Raw genomic sequence first — 25,167 nt, 5'->3', positions numbered from 1 at the left:
AACCAAAACAATAGTAAGCAGGCACTTGGAGAAACTGGTATAAAGAATTCTGTTCATGGCGTAAGTGAAAGACATTGCATTAAAGCTGCAGCCCCCATTGCTCCCTCTTCTCTACTTCCAGCCCGTGCATTTAAGGCACATTTGCAGTGCTAACCAGAACCTGAAATATTAGAGCCAACAGTCAACGCCCATTTGTCACAGTCTGCTCTCTGGCCACAAAGAATGAGTATTATCTCTCTTCCACATAACACTCTGTGGTGGGCAGAGTTATAAAGGAATCCCCATGATTCCCAATTCCTGGAGCTCACATCCTGTGTATTCTCCCAGCCTTGAGTGTGGGTACGACCAATGACTTGCTTCTATCCAACAGAACAAGAAAATAAAGGGATTTTTCAGATGTAATTTAGGCCCCAAATCAGTTGATTTAGAGTTAATCAAAAGGGCAGCTTCTACCCAATAGCCAGCAAAAAACCAGAGCCCTCAATCACACAAGCGTCAGGAAACAAATTATGCCAAAAACATGAATAAGCTTGAAAGTAGATTCTCTTCCCCAGTCAAGCCTCCAGGTAAGGGTGTATCTTCGCTAACACTTTGACTGCAGCTCCGTGGGACCTCAAGTAGAGCACCTGGCTAACATATGCCTTGACTTCTAACCACAAACATGGATCTCCAGATTACAAATTATTTTTTCTATGAATGGTATTGCCACTAGGTTTGTATACTGTGGAATTAAATTTAGTTACCTGCAATATTTTTCTTTCCTTTTTCTGCCTATCCTATTCCTCTTTTAAAGTTGCTTTTTCTCAGAGGTTATCCCTAACTCCCTACCTTTCAAGCAAAATGAAACTTTTCCAGAGATGTTGATGTCTTTTTATAGCAACTGCCAACATTATATGATAGATACTATTTATAGCAGATTGCTTGCTCCATGAAGGGAAGGACAATAACCTTTGCTTAATGTATAAACTGACTATAAAAGTTCAGTAAATGTTTAGTGACTTAAAGTGAAAGGAGGAAAGAATCACAGAAAGGCAGAGTGCACAGAAACGTCAAAGGTTACCTTGTCCAATTTACTAATTGTTCTATTGCCTAGCTAAGTACCTTTTAAGTTGTTTCCTTCTGATTTTAGAATATAACAAACCCTTCTCGTTAACAGAGCAGGAAAACACACTAGAGAAGTAAACAGATTTATTTACCTTTAAGCAGAAGAGTTAAATTTTGGAAAAAAAGAACAATTTTAGGTTTAACCCTTTCTATTATGCCACAGTTGTATGATAACATACTATTATAACAAGAAACTATAATCTAGTTTCATAAAGTGATAGAAATAAATCTTTTTATGAAAAATTCTACTCCTTAAAGAAATTTTAGCTTTAGAAATTATGCATCAATTATATGAAGGATGATTTCAGAATTATCTAACTAGGGTGGGGTGAGGGAGAGTGAATAAAATTTAGTTAGTCTTGTGAATATAATAAGATTATTTTGGAGTTCTCGTCATGGTGCAGTGGAAACGAATCCAACTAGGAACCATGAGGGTGCGGGTTCGATCCCTGGCCTTGTTCAGCGGGTTAAGGATCCGGCGTTGCTGTGAGCTGTGGTGTAGGTTGCAGACGCAGCTCAGATCCCGCGTTGCTGTGGCTGTGGCGCAGGCTGGCAGCAACAGGTCCAATGAGACCCCTAGCCTGGGAACCTCCATGTGCTGTGGGTGCGGCCCTAAAAAGACAAAAAAAAAAAAAAGAGATTATTTTGACAATACAAGGTAAATATAAGGTTTATGATGTGTCATACATTCTCCTTTTCTGAGAGAGATGTGCAAATAAAAACCTACTTACCTTAAAGATTCAGATAATGGTGTTAAAGTGCCGTCTCCCCTATCCACTACACGAAAGAAATTCAATTGATCTCCTTCTCGATATACCAAAAATGTAACTTGTTTGTTGCAGGAGGTCTTCTCCCAGCCCTCATCTCGACTGGAATCCATGTATTCAGTCATCTCCCTAAGTGGATCTTCCATAGGAACTACAAATAGAAAAATTGATAAACACGCTTTCAATTTATATTAAGTTTTATGCATCTTGGTACACTGGCAGGATATAATGCGCCCAATCTGAACAATCCTATGCCTACTATTATATATATATATATGTCCTTCAAATAAGTTTGTTTTTTTATAGTCAATGCAGCATTCCCTACGTTGTATTAATATGAAATAAATGAAATGATTATGTTGTTAAGTACAAAGACAGAGTTTAACCAAACACATGAGGTTTTTCGTGTACCACTAGAGTATATATTTGTTAATTCTATGACATAATTATCTACGACTTTTTTCTCTTTACACCTTCTGCTCCCTGTATTTTCCAGTATTGGTTCCAACAAGCAATATACCACTTACTTTTTTTGGGGGGACCTACACACACAGCATGCAAAACTCCTGAGTCAGGCATCCAACTTGTGCCACCAGTAGTAACAACACTGCATCCTTAACCACTAGGCCAGCAGGGAACTTGTGGCATCAGTGCAGTGGCTTGGGGCACTGTTGTGGCATGGTTTGATACCTTGCCCAGTAACTTATACAATCCATGGGAGAGGCTTTATATATTTATATTTATATTTATTTATTTTTGTCTTTTTAGGGCAGCACCCATGGCATATGGAGGTTCCCAGGCTAGGGGTCTAATCGGAGCTGTAGCTGCTGGCCTACACCACAGCCACAGCAATGCCAGAACCTTAACCCACTGACCAAGGCCAGGGATCAAACCCACGTCCTCATGGATGCCCTCACTGAGCCACGATGGGAACTCCCATATATATTTTTTATTTTTTTAATATATACATACTAAATAATATATATATATCTGAATTTGGGATAGAATATGATGGAAAATAATATGATAAAAAGAATGTATATGTATAAATGGGTCATTTTGCTGTACAGCAGAAATTGGCACAACATTGTAAATCAACTATACTTTAGTAAGAGAAAAAAGAAAAACAAAAACAAAACAAAAAAACAAATTAGGTCTCTCCAAAGACATTTTCATGTCAAGCTGCAGAAATATTTGCTCTCTCCTAAAAGAGGCAACAACTTCTCAAACTTCATAGCTTTATTCAAGGAGCTTATTTATTAACAGAATCATAATACTATAGTACACTTTAAAAATGTACAGCAAAAACAAAAATTAAACTCTAAAATAATGAGGTAAAAATATTAGTGATGTTCCCATATCCTAAACTGAATACCACCACTATTAAAACAAAAAGTTTTAGAAACAGAGTAAGATTTAGCTTGTTTTACAGAACTCCTTGGAGGTTTTGAGAGACTCCTTCATAGGCACAAAATGGGTAAATATTAAACATTTTTAAAACAAATTCTTGCCATTTTAAGTTAATGCTACACTTTCCGCATTACATTAATAAAAAAGAGAAACAATGCTAGAGACATTATTAAAACCACATGAAAGTTTTATTTAAATCAACAGTGTGTGCCTTACTTAGGGAGCCAATGGTACTGAATATGTATATGTACCTATGAGTATGTATGCACACACCTTTTCCTAATAGAAAAATCATTTAGATTTCATCAGGTATAAAACGTTGTGTGCACAAGAGTTCCTTTGCGGCACAGCAGTTTAAGGGTCTGGAGTTGTCATGGAAGTGGCTTGGGTCACTGCTGTGGCTCAGGTTCAATCCCTGGCCCAAGAACTTCTATATGCCGCAGGTGTGACTAAAACAAAACTACATGCATAGTGTAGGATAAAACAGAGCTTTAGGAAGGAAAGTATTTTCTATGTTGTTTGGATAATGGTTAATTCAAAAACAATTTTAAAAGATAAATATTACTGGAATGCACATGTTAAAGGTATTTTCTAAACCATAATTTTCAAGTAGACTAAAGAAATTTAAAAAAATAAGCTTTCTTAAAAACAATATGGAGAAGTTCTAGACCTAGGTATAGTTTATCTTTTTCACAAAACATTCAAGGATGTAAGGTAGAGAAGAGCAAGCTTTTAATTTAAAACGTTGGTTAAAGGAAAAGTTATTAAAAATTAACTTAAAATATCAAAAGAGGAGTTCCTGCTGTGGCACAGTAGGTTAAGAAGTCAACTGCAGCAGTTTGGTTTGCTGCAGAGGTGCAGGTTCCATCCCTGGCCTGGTTCAGTGGGTTAAAGGATCTGGTGTTGCCACATCCACACTATAGGGTCACTCAGATTCAATACCTGGCCCAGGAACTTCCATATGTTGTGGGTACACCCATTAAAAAAAAAATCAAAAGGACAAGTTCTAGGTGCTGATTTTTCAATTTACAAACAAGACATATGAAGCTGTGGGAAAAAAAGCATTATAAAGCTTCAACTACCAAAGGGTATATATATATATAAAATATATAAATATTTTAAAACTCAGAATCTATGATATTTACACTCTTCCTCAAAAATATAATTTTAGTCCCAGTAAGAAAAATAGATGTTCTGATTAAACACTCCTGTTTAAAGCCAACACTATACACAAATAACAAATTTTGGAAAACATAATACAAAGGAATTTATATGTCATTAAACATTACATAATTCTTTTTGTTTGCTTTTTTAGGGCTGCACCTGCAGCATATGTAAATTCCCAGACTAGGGGTCAAATCAGAGCTGCAGCTGCCGGCCTATACCCCAGCCACACCAGATCCAAGTCACATCTGTGACCTACACCACAGCTCACAGATCCTTAATCCACCGTGCAAGGCTGGGGATCGAACCTCCGTCCTCATGGATACTAGTCGGGTTCATTACCACTAAGACACAACTTTGGGAGCTCTAAACATTACATAATTCCATCTTATCATAATGGCTCAATAAACAGATTAGGATTCTTGCACAACCATGAGAATCAGTACCATAAACATCACCTTATATCACATGGGATCATTTCATTAAGTCTAACTAGTAGAATGTCCCTGAGATTAAGAGTCTAGTTAATCAGCTCTAACATTATTATCTTTATTTATTCTAACTTACCCCAAACAGTTCAACAGTCAAAGTAACATATCTCACACAATCCTCTTGAAATAGCTAGGAAAAAGAGTGATAACCCTATTTTCTAATCAAAACTATGGAGTTGTGGAAGAAGTATAAGCCATCAGTGGAATCAATACTTGACCATCAATTTTCTGGTTAGTGAATAATACAAAGACCTTCCCCAAAATGAGGCCCACAGAGCAGAACTGCTCTGAGAAATCTAAGGATGCCTCTGCTTTATGGCGATGCCTGAGACATAACTGATCCTGAACTAGGCACAAACATGAATTCCCAATTCTTCCCATGCTTAGAATTTTCTTGGTAATCAAGTCTCTGCTCACATCAACTTTTCCAAGGACCTTCCACAACTGTCCTCTTACTACCTTACTTCCACAGACATTGCCATGCTACCCTATTCCCTTCATAGCACTTACAACTGCTTAAAATAACATCAATTCTTTACATGTTTTTTGTGGGCACTGTCATGAAGCAGGAACTTTTTCTCCCATGAAATACTGCACTGAGCTCCTAGTAGGTACTCAAAATGTGTTTACTGAATGAATGAATAGCCTCTCAGAGACCACCTACATTCTGAAAAAAAATGATTAAACAGGGCCATGATAATATTTATAAACCCAAATGCATCACAAACCAGGCAAAGAGGTATTTTTGGAATTTCCTATAACAATCATTATCCCAGGAGTTGAAGATTGAGTGGATTTTTTTAAAAAAGCAACAAGACCAATATGAATCTAAACACAATGATAACAGGTATTTGTACTATGCCATTCCATTATCTTTCTCTATACCAGTGAGGTTTATATTTATTTTCTTAATTTATTTTTTGGCCACACTCATGGTATGTGGAAGTCCCAAGGCCAAAGATCAAACCTGCACCACAGCTGCAACTTGAACCACAGCAATGACAATGCCACATCCTTAACCTGCTGTGCAACCAGAGAACTCCAGGTTTATTTTTAAATCTCTCTGGATTGAATTAGAAATCATGAGATTTTCTGGAAAATGAGCTCCCGCCTCTGGCATTAGGCTTTAAAGAACAATGCCTAGAGAAACAAATGTGGTTCTTCTAAGCCAAATAACAGAAAGAGACCCTAAATAAAATCTGAGGCTATAAAAATATCACCTGGCTTGAAGATTATTACTGTCAAATTGCTTTAATATATATAATCTTAACATATGCCTACCTCTTCTAGTATTTATAGGTCCACCACGCATAGCCAATACCAGCTTCAAGGTACAACCTTCTGAAATGCTGTGGACGGTTAACACAAAATAAACCACAACAGTCAAAATGTGTTCAGTGTTAAATATATACATAATTATGTGCTGGCTTATCAAGCATAGTGCCTACCCTCTAAAATATAAAAAAGATATAGCAATGCACATAAACATAAAATGTTAACTTATTTACTTGTATAAATAATGAAAAAGTGAAGAAGTTTTCATAAGCCTTAAATATGATATGACATCCCAGAATAAGAGCATGAAAAAGGACTTCTGTAATCATGTGGTTTAGCCTCTTCATTTCATATGTCAGGAAAAAGAGGCCCTAAGAAGAAAAGAAACTTGTTCAAGACCCAAAATGTTAGAAATAGCAGATCTATTTAATAAAATAAAACAATAGAAAAATAGATCTACAAGATCTCTGACTCCCACTGCTCTCCCAGCTATTCCACATGGCCTCTGACCTTTTTGTTCTTAAGGACAGAGTGAACAATTACATGAGCAAGAAAAAAGGTTAGATAGTGTATCTGCAACCACTGGTACACACAGTGTCACTTAGGAAAAACAAAAGAGCAATAAACTTTGTGGAAAAAAAGAGTTTTCATGTAGCCAGGTGGGAATGGGTCAACAGTCAAAGAAAGGAGCAGAGAAGGCAAGATAAGAAGAAGATCCTTAAAAAGACAGGGATAAATACCTTGGCATGAATAATGAAAAAGTAAAACAAAAAATCAGAGGACAAGGACCAGGTGGTAGGGGTACTGAGCCAATACATCTTAAGTTTAGGATTTACACTGAAATTGAGGGATAAGAACTATTCAGAAGAAGAAAAGACATGATTCAAGGACTCAGAAGCAAAACACTAGCATATGAAGTCATAATTCTGAGCATCTATAAAACAGCTAATATGCAATTACACTCACTTGTAATCACTCAAGCAATAATCATCTTCCAGTTCCATGTTATTCCAAATTAAGTGCTGCTGACAGATGGGAATACCTTAGGGGAAGGTTATAAAAGAATGGTTAAAAATTCAATAGAATCTTTGAAAGAGTATGATACAAATTTATTTTATTAAAGAATGAATTAAGTTAAACATACTTCTAAATTGAATCTTGGATGCTTAGCAAAAATGTACAGAATAATAGGTAAGAGGCATGGCTAAAAGTAGATGTGGTTTTAATCCATTCACTAGAAAAGAAGAGTATGCTTTAGTAACTATCTGGCCTTGAAACAAAGTATAAGATTAGGAAGCCCTTTAAAAGACAACATATTGGAGTTGACTAGCATCCATGAGGATGCAGGTTTCATCCCTGGCCTCACTCAAGTGGGATAAGGATCCGGCATTGCTGTGAACTGTGGTGTGGGTTGCAGACGTGGCTCGGATCCTGAGTTGCTGTGGCTGTGGCGTAGGCCAGCAGCTGTAGCTCGGATTCGATCCCTAGCCTGGGAACCTCCATATGCCATGGGTGCGGGCCTAAAAAGACAAAAGAAAAAAAAAAAAGACAAGATATCTTGTGCATAAGCAATGAGATCCTTCTGTATAGCACAGGGAAGTATATCTAGTTACATGGTGATGGAACATGATGGAGGATAATGTGAGAAAAAGTATGTATCACTGGGTCACTTTGCTGTACAGCAGAAATTGATAGAACACTATAAATCAACTATAATGGAAAAAATAAAAATCTTTTTAATAAAAAAGTGAAAGACAAGATATCTTGAAATCATCCCAGGAGAGTTTCAGGTTTAAGGCCTAGAAAACAGTTCTAAATATGCCAAGGACAGACTTCAGCCAGTGACATTCAGTGTTAAAAGTGCATTATGAGGAGTTCCCTCATGGCTTGGTGGGTTAAGCATACAGTGTTGTCACTGCTGTGGCTCTGGTTACAGCTATGGCACCGGGTCTACCCCTGGCCCAGGAACTTCCACATGCTGTGAGCACGGCCAAAAAAATTTAAACCTATCTTGTTAAAATATATTGTTTCCAAATCACGGTCCTTATAGAAAATGAAACGTTTATTTCAGTACCATTTCACTTTTTTAAAAACAGTATTTTATGAGTGAAGGACAAGCAAAATGGGTGAAGGGTGTTAAAATTTACAAACTCCCAGCTCTAAGGTAAGTCATGGGGATGTAAAGTACAACATAGAGACTACAGCGGAGAATACTGTGCTGTACACCTGAAAATTGCTAAGAGAGTAGATTTTAAAAGTTTTCATCATAAGAAAAAAAATTTGTGGAGTTTCTATTGTGGCTCAGTGGGTTAAGAACCCGACTAGTATTAATGAGGACACAGGTTGGATCCCTGGACTTGCTCAGTGGGTTAAGGATCTTGTGTTGCTGCGAGCTATGGTGTAGGTTGCAGACATGGCTTGGATGTGGCGTTGCTGTAGCTGTGGTGTAGGCTGGCAGCTGCAACTGATTCCACCCCTAGCCTGGGAACTTCCATGTGCTGCAGGAACGGCCTTAAAAAGAAAAAGAAAAAAATGTGTAACTATTTATGCTGATGGATGTTAACTATTAACTAGACATTGCACTAACCATTCTGCAGTATCTTGGATCCCTCAGGATCCAAGACATACTGATTCCAGGTCCCCCTCAAAACCCAAAATCCTAGGATGCTCAAGTACGTTATATAAAATGGCATAGTATTTGCACATGACCTACACACATCCCCCTGTATGCTTTAAATCATCTCTAGATTACTTAATATACCTTAATGTAAACACTGTGTAAACAGTTGCCAGCATAATGTAAATTCAAGTTTTGCTTTTTGGAACTTTCTGGAATTTTTTCCACAATATTTTTTGATCCACATTTGTTTAAATTCTCAGATGCAAAACCTGAGGATATGAAGGTCCAATGACAGATACAAATATCAAATCCTTATGTTGTACGTCTGGAACGAATATAATGTCAGTTATATCTAAATAAAAATATACATGGAATATTTAATTTAGTTTACTGCCCTTAGGAGTTTGTATTCTAAAAGTTTGTTCCCAGAGTAACATGTTCACATGAAATGATGACTGTTTAAGGTGAGTTTATTTAGTGATTCAGATGGCATCTTTGATACCTCTTCTGAAAGGAAAGGTCAATGACCCTATAAATATAGCCTTGCAGAACATATAATTTCCCATAAAAATATTATTAGAATTTCACTGCTAATCTATTCCAAAGGCAATAGTCTGCATCTATTAACCCCAGGCTTCCAATCCATCCCACTCTCTCCCTCTACCCCTTGACAACCACATGTCTATCCTCCAAGTCCATGATTTTCTTTTCTGTAGAAAGGCTCATTTGTGCCATATATTAGATTCCAGATATAAGTGATATATGGTATTTGTCTTTCTCTTTCTGACTTACTTCACTCAATATGAGAGTCTCTAGTTCCATCCATGTCTCTAGTCACTTATGATGTAGCATGATAATGTGAGAAAAAAGAATGTAAACATGTATGTGTAACTGGGTCACCTTGCTGTACAGTAGAAAACTGATAGAACACTGTAAACCAGTTATAATGGAAAAAGATAAAAATCATTATATATATAAAAAAATCAGAGAAATCTTACCACCTCAATGTTCGAATGTAATTATAGTCCATCATTTCTTATTAACATACTTTTTTGTAAAGCCCAAACATTAATTTAAAAATAATTTGACCTTGGAGTTCCCATCGTGGCGCACCAGAAATGAATCCAACTAGGAACCATGAGGTTGCAGGTTCGACCCCTGGCCTCACTCAAGAGTTAAGGATCCGGCATTGCTGTGAGCTGTGGTGGAGGTTGCAGACGTGGCTTGGATCTGGTGCTGCTGTGGCTGTGGTGTAGTCCAGCAGCTGCAGCTTCAATTAGACCCCTAGCCTGGGAGGCTCCATATGCTACAGGTGAGGCCCTAAAAAGACAAAAGACAAAAAAAAAATTGATCTTGAAAAAAAGCGTATTATGGGCAATTTTCAATGCTGAAAATTATGGTCTATAAGACAGTTTCTTTACATTTCTGTGACGATAAAGGAATATTAAGGCAGATCCTATACTCCAGCATAATTAAACTTTTTTTCTCCAATTGCAGATTTGAATGCCCAAAGAAAATTTAGACCGCACTAGCCAGAGAGTGAGCATTATTTACTCAATAAAACATTTAATGAATACAAATACTGATGTATGAATAACCTTTTCAAATATCTCATATACTGCCTTCTTAAGTTACTTTTGTTTATGACACTATAAATTAAGCTGACCAGAGGAGTTCTCATCATGGCTCAGCAGAAACAAATCTGACTAGCATCCATGAGGATGCATGTTCCATCCCTGGCTTCGCTCAGTGGCTTAAGTATCCAAAATTGCTGTGAGCTATGGTGTAGGTCGCAGACATGGCTCAGATCTGGCCTTGCTGTGGCAGTGGTGTAGGCTGGCAGCTGTAGCTCCAATTTGACCCCCTATCCTGGGAACCACCATATGTCTCAGGTGCAGCCCTAAAAAGACAAAAAAAAAAAAAAGAAAACTTGACCAGAATAAAAGCAGTAAGTGCTATATGTGTTCTTGTTTATTATTGTAAACCTGGCACTGTTAAAATGTTTGACCTGTATTATCATCCTGTAACAAGGAGTTCCCGTCGTGGCTCAGTGGTTAACAAATCCAACTAGGAACCATGAAGTTACGAGTCCAATCCCTGGCCTTGCTCAGTGGGTTAAGGATCTGGTGTTGCTGTGAGCTGTGGTGTAGGTCGCAGATGAGGCTTGGATCTGGCATTGTTGTGACTGTGGTGTAGGCTGGCAACTACAGCTCCGATTAGACCCCTAGCCTGGGAACACCATATACCACAGATGCATCCCTAGAAAAGGCAAACAAAAACAAAACAAAAACAAAAACAAAAACAAAAAAATTTCACTGCAACAACAATAATCTTCTGAACTAGGGATCACTTTCATGCTTATTTCACAGATAAAACTGGAGCACTGAGAGATGAAGTGACACACAGAGCATGTAGATTAGAGGTATAAAGCCCTAGCTGACTAACTCCAAAGACTGTATTCAATCTTTATGCTAATTAGTCTCTTATTCTAGGGTGGTCCTTTGCCTTTAAACCTCAGCTCTTATTTCTTATAAATATATCCAGGAAAATTAATCCCTATTAAGCAAATATGTCTTCTCAAAAGACAAATTACATATACACAAATTTATATTCAGTGTTTATAAAACTTCTACAAATTAAAATATTTCTTCACTATAAAAATAATGACATGAAAAATAGATAACACAAAAATATATAAAAGAAAATTAAAACTGTAATCCTAAATCCAGTAAAATCCATTTTCAACATTTGGAGTATATTCATTTTTAAAACTTATTTTTAATAAAATGGGAGCATACTTTGTTAGCTGTTTTATACACTGTTTTCACTTATACTGTATATTTTTTTCACATCAATAAATGAAAATACACATTGTATTTAATGGCTGGATGTTACTTCAATATATGTTTCTGTCATAATTTATTTACCCAGTTCCCTACTAAGATATATTTTCACTTTATTTTTTGTCACTATTATAAACAAAGCTGTAAAAAAAAAAAAAAAAGCTGTGACAAGTGATATATGAGTCCACTTGTACTTGGGAGTGTGTGTGTGTGTGTGTGTGTGTGTGCGCGCGCCTTAGTCTATTTGGGCTGCCACAACAAAATACCACAGACTGGGTGGCTTAAACAACAGAAATTTATTTTTTTCACAATGCTAGATAGAGTCTGGGAAGTCCAAAATCAAAGTGCCAGTTTCATTTTGAGGCCTCTTCTCTTGTAGATAGCTAACACTTTCCTGTGTGCTCACATGACTTCTCTAGGAGTAGTCAAAGGGGAATTCCCTGGAGAGGGTGTGGAGATAAAGGAACCCTAGTACACTGTTGGTGCAATTGTAAGTTGGTGTAACCACTGTGGAAAGCAGTATGGAGATTCCTCAGAAAACTAAACATAGAACTACCATTTGATCCAGCAATCCCACTCCTGGGCATCTATCCAGAGAAAACCACTACTCGCAAAGACACATGTACTCCAACGTTCAATTGCAGCACTCTTTTCAATAGCCAAGACATGGAAACAACCTAAATGTCCATCGACAGAGGAGTGGATCCAGAAGATGTGGTGCATATACACAATGGAATAATATTCAGCCATTAAACAGAACGAAATACCAGCATTTTTTGCAACATGGATGGACCTAGAAACTATCATGCTGAGTGAAGTCAGCCATGCAATGAGACACCAACATCCAGTGCTTTCACTGACATGTGGAATCTGAAAAAAGGACAGACAGAACTTCTTTGCAGAACAGATGCTGACTCACAGACATTGAAAAACTTATGGTCTCCGGAGGAGACAGTTTGGGAGGTGGGGGTATCTGCTTGGGTTGTGGGATGGAAATCCTGTGAAATCAAATTGTTATGATCATTATACAACTACAGATGTGATAAATTCATTTGAGTAATTAAAAAAATGAAAAAAAAGGGGGAATTCCCAGGTGTGTCTTCTTATAAGGGCGCTAATCCCATCAAGGGGTCCCACATTTACAACCTAATTTAACCCTACTAGTGACTCAAACATGTTTCTTATGCCTTTTTTAGAATTTTCACACAGATAGGTGTTTGATAACATTAATATCTGCACTTAGAAAATAAACCATAATTAGTAGGACTTATGGATAATTAAAGACAATGGTGGAACCATAGGAAATATCTCCCTATATTTCCCCCCAAAACAATGCACAACAATAAAGATGGAAATGAATCTACATGGAAACTATGCCCTCAGCCATCATGACTTGAAGATAGAGAATATCCGAACTTCAAAATAACTGGGAACTAAAAGGTGTCTTAACTCTATCCCAGGGTGGGAAATCTCGCACTCCTACACCTGCAGGACTGATGAAGAAAATTTTGGAGACATTAGAGAGGGAAGCTAGTGATGAGCTCAATATAAAATCATTACAAGGAAGAAGAAGGAAATTCTAAGTCTGAAAAGTCTACAAAAAGTACTCAGGTATCCAAACAGTGACTACAAAGAAAGGACTTTACAAGCAATGTGAAGGAGCTTTTGCAGGAGGCAAAAAACAAAAGAGGAAGAGAATTCTTTAATATTCAGTAGTCGGGTGAAAAGGAGAAAGGAGTAAAAACTTAAGATTCTTGTAAGACAAAAGAGAACCACAAAACTGGAGGACTTTACAACTGCCCCCAGTCCTCACCATCACCATCAAACAAAAATAAAATATCTACTAAAATATCTGGACATTGCTATACTGACAGAACACCATCAAACAGAATCTGTAAAACATCCCAGTACCACAAAAATCAACAAGAGAAAAAAAATAACAAATCCATACAGAGGTAATAGCAAAACTAAAAAACAAAATTCCACACCTATCAACCAAAGTAAATTTTACCCAGAAAAAAATAACCATGAAGTGGAAGAAAATTATAAGGTCTCACCCCAGAGTTAAACATACTCAAGCATTTGAAGACATGAAAAAACACTCTGAATAAGAAATTCAAAAATTAAGAACAGAAAATTTCAAAAGGAAAGGGGAGGGAAATGAATGAAAAAGACTGCTGACAACACAGAAAATATATGGAGGAAAAAGAAAAAACCACCTCAAAAATAAAGAATGAACTGCAAGATATCATGAGATAATAGATTCAAATACTTACTTAGTAAGGACAGTCCAGCAAACAACCAAGAGTATGAAAATGACATAAAGAAAGAAGAGGTCAGAAATGAAAGGCTGAGAAGGACTAATATTCATACTATCAAAGCTCCTAAAAAAAGAAAAAACAAAATAGTGGAACTAATACTTAGAACTACAATCCTAGAAAACTTTCAGAAATAGAAGACCTGAATCTACACATTGAAAGAATTAGGTAAATAGGAATATTAGCCCAGAATTTTTATGCCCAAGATACATCCTAGTAATAAAATGATTTGATTTCAATGACAAAAATAAAATTCTCAACAGCTACATGAAAAAAATCAAATAAATTATAAGGCAAAAGAATCAGATTTGACTTTACAAGAAAACAATCTGATTTTTAAAATGAGCAAAGGACTTGAACAGACATTTCTTCAAAGAAGACATAAAGATGGCCAATAACAAATGAAAAGATGGTCAACACTACCAATCATCAGGTCAATGAAAAACAAACCACAATAAGATATCACACCCTGTATAGCACTTTTGATGGAACATGATGGAGGATAATGTGAGAAAAAGTGTACATGTATGTGTGACTGGGTCACTTTGCTATACAGTAGAAATTGACAGAACACTGTAAACCAACTATAATGGAGAAAAACATTTTAAAAAAAAGGATATCACACCCATGAGCATATCCACTATCAAACTCAGAATATAACAAGTGTTGGTGAGGATGTGGAGAAACTGGAACCTTGTGTCCCACTGGTGGGAATAAAAAATTGTGCAGCTATAATGGAAAACAGCAATGCAGGCTCCTCAAGATATTACAAATAGAATTATTACCATATGATCCAACAATTCTACTTCTGGGTATTTATTAAAAAGAAATCAGGATCTGGAAGAGATATTTGCATGCCCATGTTTATTGCATATTTACTTATAACAGCCAAGATATGGAAGCAACCTAAATACTTACTGACAGATGAATGGATAAAGAAAATGTGCCACAAACATATAATGGAATATTATTCAATAGTAAAAGAAATCCTGCCACGTGCTACAACATGGATGAACCTTAAAAACACAGAGCTAGGAGTTCCCACTGTGGCGCAGCGGAAACGAATCCAACTAGGAACCATGAAGCTGTGGGTTTGATCACTGACTTTGCTCAGTGGGCTCAGGATCCAGCATTGCTGTTAGCTGTGGTGTAAGTTGCAGACGCAACTCGGATCTGGCGTTGCTATGGCTCTGGTGTAGGCCGCTGGCTACAGCTCTGATAAGACCCCTAGCCTGGGAACCTCCATATGCCATGGGTGCAGCCCTAAAATGACAAAAGACAAAAAACAAAAAACAAACAAAACAAAACAAAAACCCATAAAGCTAAGTTAAATAAGACAATCATGAAAAGACAGTGCATGATTCAACCTATATGAAGTATCTAAAGCAGTCAAACTCTTAGAAAGTAGAATGATGGTTTGCCAAAGCCTAAAAGAAGGGAGAAAAGCACAGTTGTTCAATAATAGAGAGCATCCCTATTGGAGATACAGAAAAAGTTCCCAACTCAAAAAGGCATTGCTCATAACTTGAAGACAGATAATTCTGCATACATGATTGCTTTCTGGGGAATCTAATAAGAGGATGATCTTAATCCAAGCAATATATTATGAGAATAACTTCAGCAAAAAGGTCAATGGTGGGCATTTTAAAACATAAAAATGTACATCTAAGAGTAAAAAAAAAAGTGAGAATGGAACTTGTAGGGCTAATATAGAAACTTTTATGTGTTGTAAGAAAGTGAGAAAGGATTTTCAATTTGCCACATAAAATAACACCATAAAGAAAATATGTGGTAAAGAAAACTGATCAAGAAAGTTCTCTTTACAGAGCTATCCAAGATATATTATTAAGCATAAAAAGCAAAATACAAAAGATCATAATACATTACCATTCATGTTAGAAAGAAGAGGATATATGAAATTATGCATGTATCTGTCCATTTGTGCAAAATAAAAACAGGGAGGATAAATCAGAAACTGATGAGATTGCACAGGGAACTATATCCAGTCTCTTGGGATAGACCACGATGGAAGATAATATAAGAAAGGCAATGTATATATACATATGACTGGGTCATTTTGCTATACAGCAGAAACTGGCACAACATTGTAAATAAACTATACTTTAATATTAAAAAAATGAAAGAAACCAGTGAAATTGAATCAAGTATTTATAACCTTCCAAAGCAAAAAGCCCTATGGCCAAATAGTTTAATTGGTGAATTCTACCAAATATTTAGAAAAGAAATTACATCAATTCTCCATTATTGCTTCCAGAAGATAGAAGCAAAGGAATATTTCCTAACACATTCTATAAGGCCAATATTTCCCTAATACCAAAAAACATACAAAGATGTTATGAGAAAGAAAAACTACTGGAGTTCCCTAGTGGCCTAGCAGTTAAGGATCTGGCATTGTCACTACTGTGGCTTGGGTCACTGCCATGGCATGGGTTTGATCCCTAGCCTGGTAACTTCCACAGGCTGTGTTGAAACAAAGAAAAAAACACACAAAAAAATGAGAGTAGAACTAAAAGACAATTACTTTCTAATAAAGAAAAGAAAGCTACAGACCAATATGTCACACAAACATAATGAAAAAATCCTCAACAAAATATTAGCAAAACAAATCCAATAATTTATAAAAATAATCATATACCATGACCAGGATAGATGTATCCCAAGTATGCAAGGCTCAATGATCATCCAAGAATCATCACTTCTTATACAACTCAAAAGCAAAAAAACCAACAACCCAATGGAAAAATGGGCAAAAGATCTGAATAGACATTTCTCCAAGGAAGATACACAGATGGCCAACAAGCACATGAAAAAATGCTCAACATCCCTGATTATTAGAGAAATGGAAGTCAAAACTACCATGAGATACCACCTCACACCAGTCAGAATGGCCATCATTAATAAGTCCACAAATAAAAAATGCTAGAGAGAGTGTGGAGAAAAGGGAACCTTCCTACACTGTTGGTGGGAATGTAAACTGGTACAACCACTATGGAAAACAATATGGAGTACTTCAGAAAACTAAATACAGAAGTACCATATGACCTAGCAATCCCACTCTTGGGCATATATCCAGACAAAACTTTCCTTAAAAAAGACACATGCACCCCTATGTTTACTGCAGCACTATTCACAATAGCCAAGACATGGAAACAACCTAAATGTCCATCAACAGATGAATGGGTTAAGAAGATGTGGTATATATACACAATGGAATACTACTCCGCCATAAAAAAGAACAAAATAATGCCATTTGCAGCAACATGGATGGAACTAGAGACTCTCATACTAAGTGAAGTAAGTCAGAAAGAGAAAGACAAATACCATATGATATCACTTATATCTGGAATCTAATATACGGCACAAAGGAACCTTTCCACAGAAAAGAAACTCATGGACTTGGAGAAGAGACTTCTTGTTGGCAAGGGGGAAGGGGAGGGAGTGGGACAGATTGAGAATCTGGGGTTAATAGATGCAAACTATTGCATTTGAAATGGAAAAGGAATGAGATCCTATGGTATAGCACTGGGAACAATATCTAGTCACTTGTGATGGAGCATGCTGGAGGATCATGTGAGAAAAAAGAATGTATATATGTATGTGTGACTGTGTCACTGTGCTGTATAATAGAAAATTGACAGAACACTGTAAACCAACTATAATGAAAAAAATCATTAAAAAAACAAGAATCATCACTTTACCAGGTTAAAGAAAAATCACATGATCATATCAATAGATGTAAAAACACATTAGACAAAATCCAACATTCATTCTTGATAAAAATTGCCAGCAACTTAGAAAGAGAGGGTATCTTCCTCAACTTAACTGAAAATGAGGGGATGGAAAAAGATATTCCATGCAAATAGAAATGGGGTAACAATATTTATACCAGCCAAAATTGATTTAAACAAAAACAAGTAACAAAAAAGATTATTGCTTAATCATAAAGAGATCAATATACAAAAAGATAATATTGTAAATATACATGCAGTCAACATAGGAACACCAAAATACATAAAGTAAATATTAACCTCCATAAAGGGAGAAATTGACAGCAACACAATAATAGTAAGGAACTTTAACATCCCACTTACACCAATGGACAGATCACCCAGAAAGGAAATCAATAAGGAAACACAGGCCTTAAATGACATATTAGACTAGATTCACTTAATAGATCTATACAGACATTCCAATCAAAAGCAACAGAAGACACATGCTAATCAAGTGTTCATGGAACATTCTCCAGGATAGATCACATACTAGGTCCCAAAAAAAAGTCTCAAAAAATTTTAAGAAAACTGAAATCATATCAAGCGTCTTTTTCCTGACTGCAACACTGAGATTAGAAATCAACTACAAGGGGAAAAAAACTGAAAGAAAAACCCACAAACCCATGGAGGCTAAACAATATGCTACTAAACCACCAATGGATTATTGATGAAATCAAACAAGAAATAAAAAATATCTGGAGACAAATGAAAACAAAAACACAACACAAAATCTGTGGTACAGAACAAAAGTAATTCTAAGAGGGATGTTTCTAGTGATATAAACCTACCTCAGAAAACAAGAAAAATATCAAATAAACAACCTAACCTTACACCTAAAGGAACTTAGAAGAACTAACAAAACCAAAATTTAGGTGAAAAAAAAAACATAAAGATCTGAGCAGAAATAAATGAAATAGAGGCTAAAAAAATGAAAAAAAATCAATGAAACTATGAGCTGGTTGTTGAAAAGAAACAAAACTGATAAATGTTAAGTCAAACTTGTCAAGAAAAAAAAGAGAAAAGGCACAAATTAATGATAAATAAAAAAGAAGTTACAACTGACACCGTAGAAACACAAATGATCACAAGAGGTTACTACAAACAATAATACGCTAATAAAATGAACAACCCAGAAGAAATGGACAAATTCCTAGAAACATATGATCTCCCAAATTGGAACCAGGAAGAAATAGAACATATGCATAGACTAATTACCAGTTATGAAAGTGAATCAGTAATAATTTTTAAAAACCTCCCAACAAAAATCCAAGCTCAAACATCTTTACAAACGAATTCTATCAAACATTTAAGAGTTAACACCTATCATTCTCAAACTATTTCAAAGAACTGCAGAGTAAGGTACATGTCCAAACTTATTCTATGAGGCTAGAATCAACATGATATCAAATTCAGACAAAGATAACATGCAGAAAAGAAAATTATGGGTCAGTATCACTGATGAACATAGATGTAAAAAATCCTCAACAAAATATTAGCAAACTGAATTCCACAATACATTAAGAAGATTATACACCATGAAGAAGTGGGATTCATCCAAGAATGCAAAGATGGTTCAGGATCTGTAAATCAATGTGATACACTCTCACACCATACACAAAAAATAAACTCAAAAATGGCTTAAATACTTAAACATAAGACAAGACACCATCAAAATAGAAGAGAAAATAGGCAAAACAATCTCTGACATCAACTGTACAAATGTTTTCATAGGTCAGTCTCCCAAGACAATAGGAATAAAAACAAAAATAAATCAATGGGACATAATCAAACTTAGAAGCTTCTGCACAGTAAATAAAACTATTTTTAAAAAGAAAAGACAACCTACAGTATGGGAGAAAATAGTTGTAAAGGATGGAACAAACAGGACTTAATCTCTAAAATATACAAACAATTCATACAACTCAACAGAAAAAAAAAAACAATTAAAAAATGGGCAGAAGACCTAAATAGACATTTCTCCAAAGAAGACATAAAGATAGCCAAAAGGCACATGAAAAAATGCCCAACATCACTAATAATTTGAGAAACACAAATCAAAACTACAATAAGGTACTACCTCACACTGGTCAGAATGGCCATCATTAATAAGGCTACAAATAACAAATGCTGAAGAAACTGTGGAGAAAAGGGAACTCTCCTACACTTTTGGGAATGTCAATTGGTACAACCACTATGGAAAACAGCATGGAGGTTCCTCAGAAAACTATAGAACTATCATATGATCCAGCAATCCCACTCCTGGGCATATATCCAGACAAAACTTTCATTCAAAAAGATACATGCACCCCTATGTTCACTGCAGCACAATTCACAATAGCCAAGATATGGAAACAACCTAAATGTCCATCAACAGATGAAACTGATTAAGAAAACGTGATACATATATACAACGGAATGCTACTCTGCCATAAAAAGGAACAAAATAATGCCATTTGCAGCAACATGGATAAAATCAGAGATTCTCATACTAAGTCAAAAAAAAAAAGACAAATACCATATGATATTACTTATATGCAGAATCTAAAATATGGCACAGATTAATCTATCTAAAGAATAGAAACAGACTCACAGACATGGAGAGCAGACTTGTGGTTGCCAATGGAGCAGGAGAGGGAGTGGGGTAGTCTGAAATAGGGAACATGATACCTCCAATTTGTTTTTCTTCTCTTTGTTTTTTTTCTTTTTTCTTTTCAGGGCTGCACCTGCAGCATATAGAAGTTCCCGGCTAGGGGTCGAATTGGAGCTTCAGCCTATGCCACAGCCACAGCAATGCGGGATCTGAGCCATGTCAGTTACCTACCTACACCCCAGCTCACAGCAACACTGGATCCTTAACCCACTGAGTGAGGCCAGGGATCAAACTCACATCCTCATGGATCCTACTGGAATTAATTAACTGCTGAGCCTTGAAGGAAACTCCCTGGCTCTGTGGAAATGAATCTGACTAGTATCCATGAGACACAGGTTCGATCCCTGACCTTGCTCAGTGGGTTAAGGATCCGGTGTTGCTGTGAGTTGTGATGTAGTTTGCAGATGTAGCTTGGATCTGGCATTGCTGTGGCTGTGGCACAGGCCAGAGGCTACAGCTCCAATTTGACCCCTAGCCTGGGAATCTCCACACACCGTGGGTGGTGTGGCCTTAAAAAAGACAAAAAAAAATATAACTGAATGTTTACAGGAAAATATAGAAAATTTTTACCTTAGACATCCATACCCATAAAAACTCTGACAGTATGGACTTCAGAAAAATGAACATTTCTGCTCTTCAAAAAACACTGTTAAATTAATAAAAATACAAGCCACAGTCTAGGAGAAAATCTCAGTGAAATGTGTATCTGATTGAAAATCTGTATTCAGAATAAAGAATTCTCAAAACTCAACAAAAAGAAAAAAAAGATTTTTTTTTAAATAAGTAAAAGAGTTGAACAGACATTTTGACAAAGAATATATAAAGGATGCCAAATAAGTTCACGAAGATGCTCAATATAACTAATTATTAGGGAAATACAAATTAAAACCACAATGAGATATCGCCACATGTCTATTAGTATGACTAAAAAAGACTAACCATACCAGGTATTAAGAAAAGATAATGGAGTCTCTAGTTCCATCCATGTTGCTGCGAATGGCATTATTTTGTTCTTTTTTATGGCGGAGTAGTATTCCGTTGTGTATATATACCACTTCTTCCTAATCCAATCATCTGTCGATGGACATTTGGGTTGTTTCCATGTCTTGGACATTGTGAATAGTGCTGCAATGAAAGTGGGGGTGCATGTGTCTTTTTTAAGGAAAGTTTTGTCTGGATATATGCCCAAGAGTGGGATTGCTGAGTCATATGGCAGTTCTACATATAGTTTTCTAAGGTACCTCCATACTGTTCTCCATAGTGGTGGTACAAGCTTACATTCCCTCAAACAGTGCAGGAGGATTCCCTTTTCTCCACACCCTCTCCAGCATTTGTTTACTTGTTGACTTGTTAATGATGGCCATTCTGACCAGTGTGAGGTGGAACTTAGTAGTAGTTTAGATTTGCATTTCTCTGATAATCAGGGATGTTGAGCATTTTTTCATGTGCTTGTTGGCCATCTCTATATCTTTCTTGGAGAAATGTCTATTCAGATCTTTTGCCCATTTTTCCATTGGGTTGTTGGCTTTTTTGCTGTTGAATTGCATAAGTTGTTTATTTTAGAGATTAAGCCCTTGTCAGAGAGACTCTTACACTGAGTGAAGTAAGTCAGAAAGATAAAAAAGACAAATACCATATGATATCATTTATACCTGAAATCTAATATGCGGCACAAACGAACCTTTCCACAGACCAGAAAATCATGGACTTGGAAAATAGACTTGTGATTGCCAAGGGGGAGGGTGAGGGAGTGGGATGGATTGGAAGCCTGGGGTTAAAAGATGCAGACTATTGCCTTTGGAACGGATTAGCAATGAGATCCTGCTGTGTAGCACTGAGAACTATGTCTAGTCACTTATGATGGAGCATGATAATGTGATAAAAAAGAATGTATACATGTATGTGTAACTGGATCACCATGCTGTACAGTAGAAAAAAATAATAATGTATTAGGGAAATAATAAATAAATAAATAAAGTTGCTCCAGAGATTAAAAAAAAAAAAATGTGCAAAGGATCTGAATAGACATTTCTCCAAAGAAGCAAGAGGATGAAAACATGCCCAACAGCATTCTTCATTACGGAAATGCTAATCAAAACCACAATGAGATACCACTGCATACTAACTAGGATGGTTATAATCAAAAAGATAAAAAATAATAAGTGTAGGTGAGGATGTGGAGAATTTGGAAACCTCATACATTGCTGTGTGGAATATTAATATAGTCACTCTGGAAAAAATTTTAACATTCCTCAAAATGTTAAGCAAAGAATCACCATTTGTAAACCAACTATAATGGAAAAAATAAAAATTATTTTTAAAAAAAAGGAAAGAAAAAGATACAGAGAAAAATAATCTTCCAGGCTTCTCTCCAACTGCATCCTCTTCCCTCCACCCAGGGGTACTTATCATTGCAAATACGAGGTGAATTATTCCTCTGCTTTTTATTATTGGTTTACTTCAATATGTGATATTATTTCTTTGCCCCTTTATGCTGTTTATATAAGTAGAATCATAGTATATATGTTCTTTCATTATTTTCTTTTTTATTCACCATTGTTTTTAATTTATCCATGTCATGTATGAAGCTATTATTTCATTAGTTTTCCATGTTGTAGACAATTCCATCAAATTTGATTCCACTACATGACACATACATTTACATATACCACAACTCATCCATTCTATTGTAGTCATTTGAGTTGTTGACATTACCAAAAAAACAAAAACTACTATGAACATCCCTCTACATGACTTGCTCACATTTCACTTTAAAATGTTTCTTTTGGAAAATCATGGACTTGGAGAACAGATTTGTGGTTGCCAAGGGGGAGGGGGAGGGAGTGGGATGGATTGGGAGCTTGGGGTTAATAGATGCAAACTATTGCCTTTGGAATGGATTAGCAATGAGATCCTGCTCTATAGCACTGGGAACTATGTCTAGTCACTTATGATGGAGCATGATAATGTGAGAAAATAGAATGTGTAAATGTATGCGTAACTGGATCACCATGCTGTACAGTAGAAAAAAAATTGTATTAGGGAAATAATTTAAAAAATAAATTTTAAAAAAATTTAAAAAATAAAATGTTTCTTTTGTTGTTGTTGGATTTTTTTTTGGGGGGGGTTCCTTTTTTTAGTGCCACGCCCACAGCATATGGAAGTTCCCAAGCTAAGGGTCAAATGAGAGCTATAGCTGCCAGCCACAGCCACAGACACATGATATCCAAGCTGTGTCTGCAACCTACACCACAGCTCACAACACAGGATCCCCAACCCACTGAGTGAGGCCAGAGATCTAACCTGAATCCTCATGGATACTAGTCAGATTCGTTTCTGCTGTGCCACAATGGGAACTCCCTAAAATGTATTTTACATAATGACTGTAATTAATACAGAAACACCACCTTTCTTCAGTTAGTATTTTCCTGGTATTTCTTTTTCAATTCTTTTGCTTTCAACCTTTTGGGGTCCTTATTTTTTAGATTAGATGTCTTTTTTTGTTGTTGTTGTTGTTGTCTTTTTGCCTTTTCTAGGGCCGCTCCCGAGACATATGGAGGTTCCCAGGCTAGGGGTCTAACCGGAGCTGTAGCCACCAGCCTACACCACAGCCACAGCAATGCAGGATCCGAGCCCAGCCGTGTCTGCGACCTACACCACAGCTCACGGCAATGCCGGGTCCTTAACCCACTGAGCAAGGGCAGGGATTGAACCCGCAACCTCATGGTTCCTAGATGGATTCGTTAACCACTGCGCCATGACAGGAACTCCTAGACTAGATCTCTTGCAAACAGTATTTCACATGGATTTTTTTTTTTTTTTGTCTTTTTAGGGGCACACCTGTGGCATATGGAGGTTCCCAGGCTAGGGGTTGAATTGGAGCTCCAGCTGCTGGCCTACACCACAGCCAGAGCAATGTGAGATCCAAGCTGCGTCTGCGACCTACAACACAGCTCATGGCAACGCTGGATCCTTAACCCACTGAGCAAGCCCAGGGATTGAACCTGTGCCCTCAGGGATGCTAGTGAGATTTGTTTCCACTGAGCCATGATGGGAACTCCATCGTAAGAATTTTTTTTAAACCAGTCTATCAATGGCGGTTTTTCAGAAAATTTTATCCACTTTACATTTGGGGATTACTGACATATTTCTATAATTTTTACTTTTTTTTCCCCTTTTTTAGGGCTGCACCCTCAGCATATGGAGGCTCCCAGGCTAGGGGTTGACTTGGAGCTACAGCTGCTGGCCTACACCACAGTCACAGCAATGCAGGATCCGAGCCGGGTCTGTGACCTACTCCACAGCTCATGACAATGCCAGATTCTTACCCCACTGATGAGCGGGGCTAGAGATCAAACCCACAAGCTCATGGTTACTAGTTGGATTCATTTTGGCTGCACCACAGTGGGAACTCCTCTAATTTTTACTCTTACTTTGTGCTTTCTAATTATTCTGATTTAACTATTGGCCTCCTTTAGCGTTAATTTAGACAGATGGAAGAAAGTGAGGCATTTATGTCATGTGTAAATTATATAACTATCTCTAATATGTAGCAATTAATTCAGAAATTTAAGTGATCATAATTTAAAAATGAAGTCAAAAGATAACATCTTTATCTTCCTCATGAATGATGCTTAGAACCTTACAATTCTCAATGCAAACAACTCTAACTAAATGTGTCACTGTTACCAGGATTTTAATTCAAGTTTTTCAAACCATCTTATATCATTGTTT

General features: G+C 36.5%; 1 protein-coding gene across 2 annotated transcripts in view; it reads right to left on the bottom strand.

Moving 5' to 3' along the window:
- Positions 1-25,167, bottom strand: part of ZFAND4 (zinc finger AN1-type containing 4) — a 65,849-nt gene that overhangs the window by 24,674 nt on the left and 16,008 nt on the right. Inside the window, exons 3-5 of one of the 2 annotated variants that reach the window (XM_047762098.1) lie at positions 7,178-7,253; positions 6,218-6,285; positions 1,836-2,022 (exon numbers count right to left, since the gene is read on the bottom strand). In XM_047762098.1, coding sequence (XP_047618054.1) covers positions 1,836-2,022; positions 6,218-6,285; positions 7,178-7,253 — 331 coding nt within the window. Of the gene's footprint in view, positions 1-1,835; positions 2,023-6,217; positions 6,286-7,177; positions 7,257-25,167 lie in introns of those variants that run through there. The other variant, XM_047762099.1, reaches the window with a different exon arrangement.

This window comes from Phacochoerus africanus, chromosome 15 (assembly GCF_016906955.1).
Source record: "Phacochoerus africanus isolate WHEZ1 chromosome 15, ROS_Pafr_v1, whole genome shotgun sequence".
Classification (NCBI taxonomy): domain Eukaryota; kingdom Metazoa; phylum Chordata; class Mammalia; order Artiodactyla; family Suidae; genus Phacochoerus; species Phacochoerus africanus.
The sequence above is the reverse complement of the archived record's forward strand: the minus strand, read 5'-3'. Positions and strand labels throughout refer to the sequence as shown.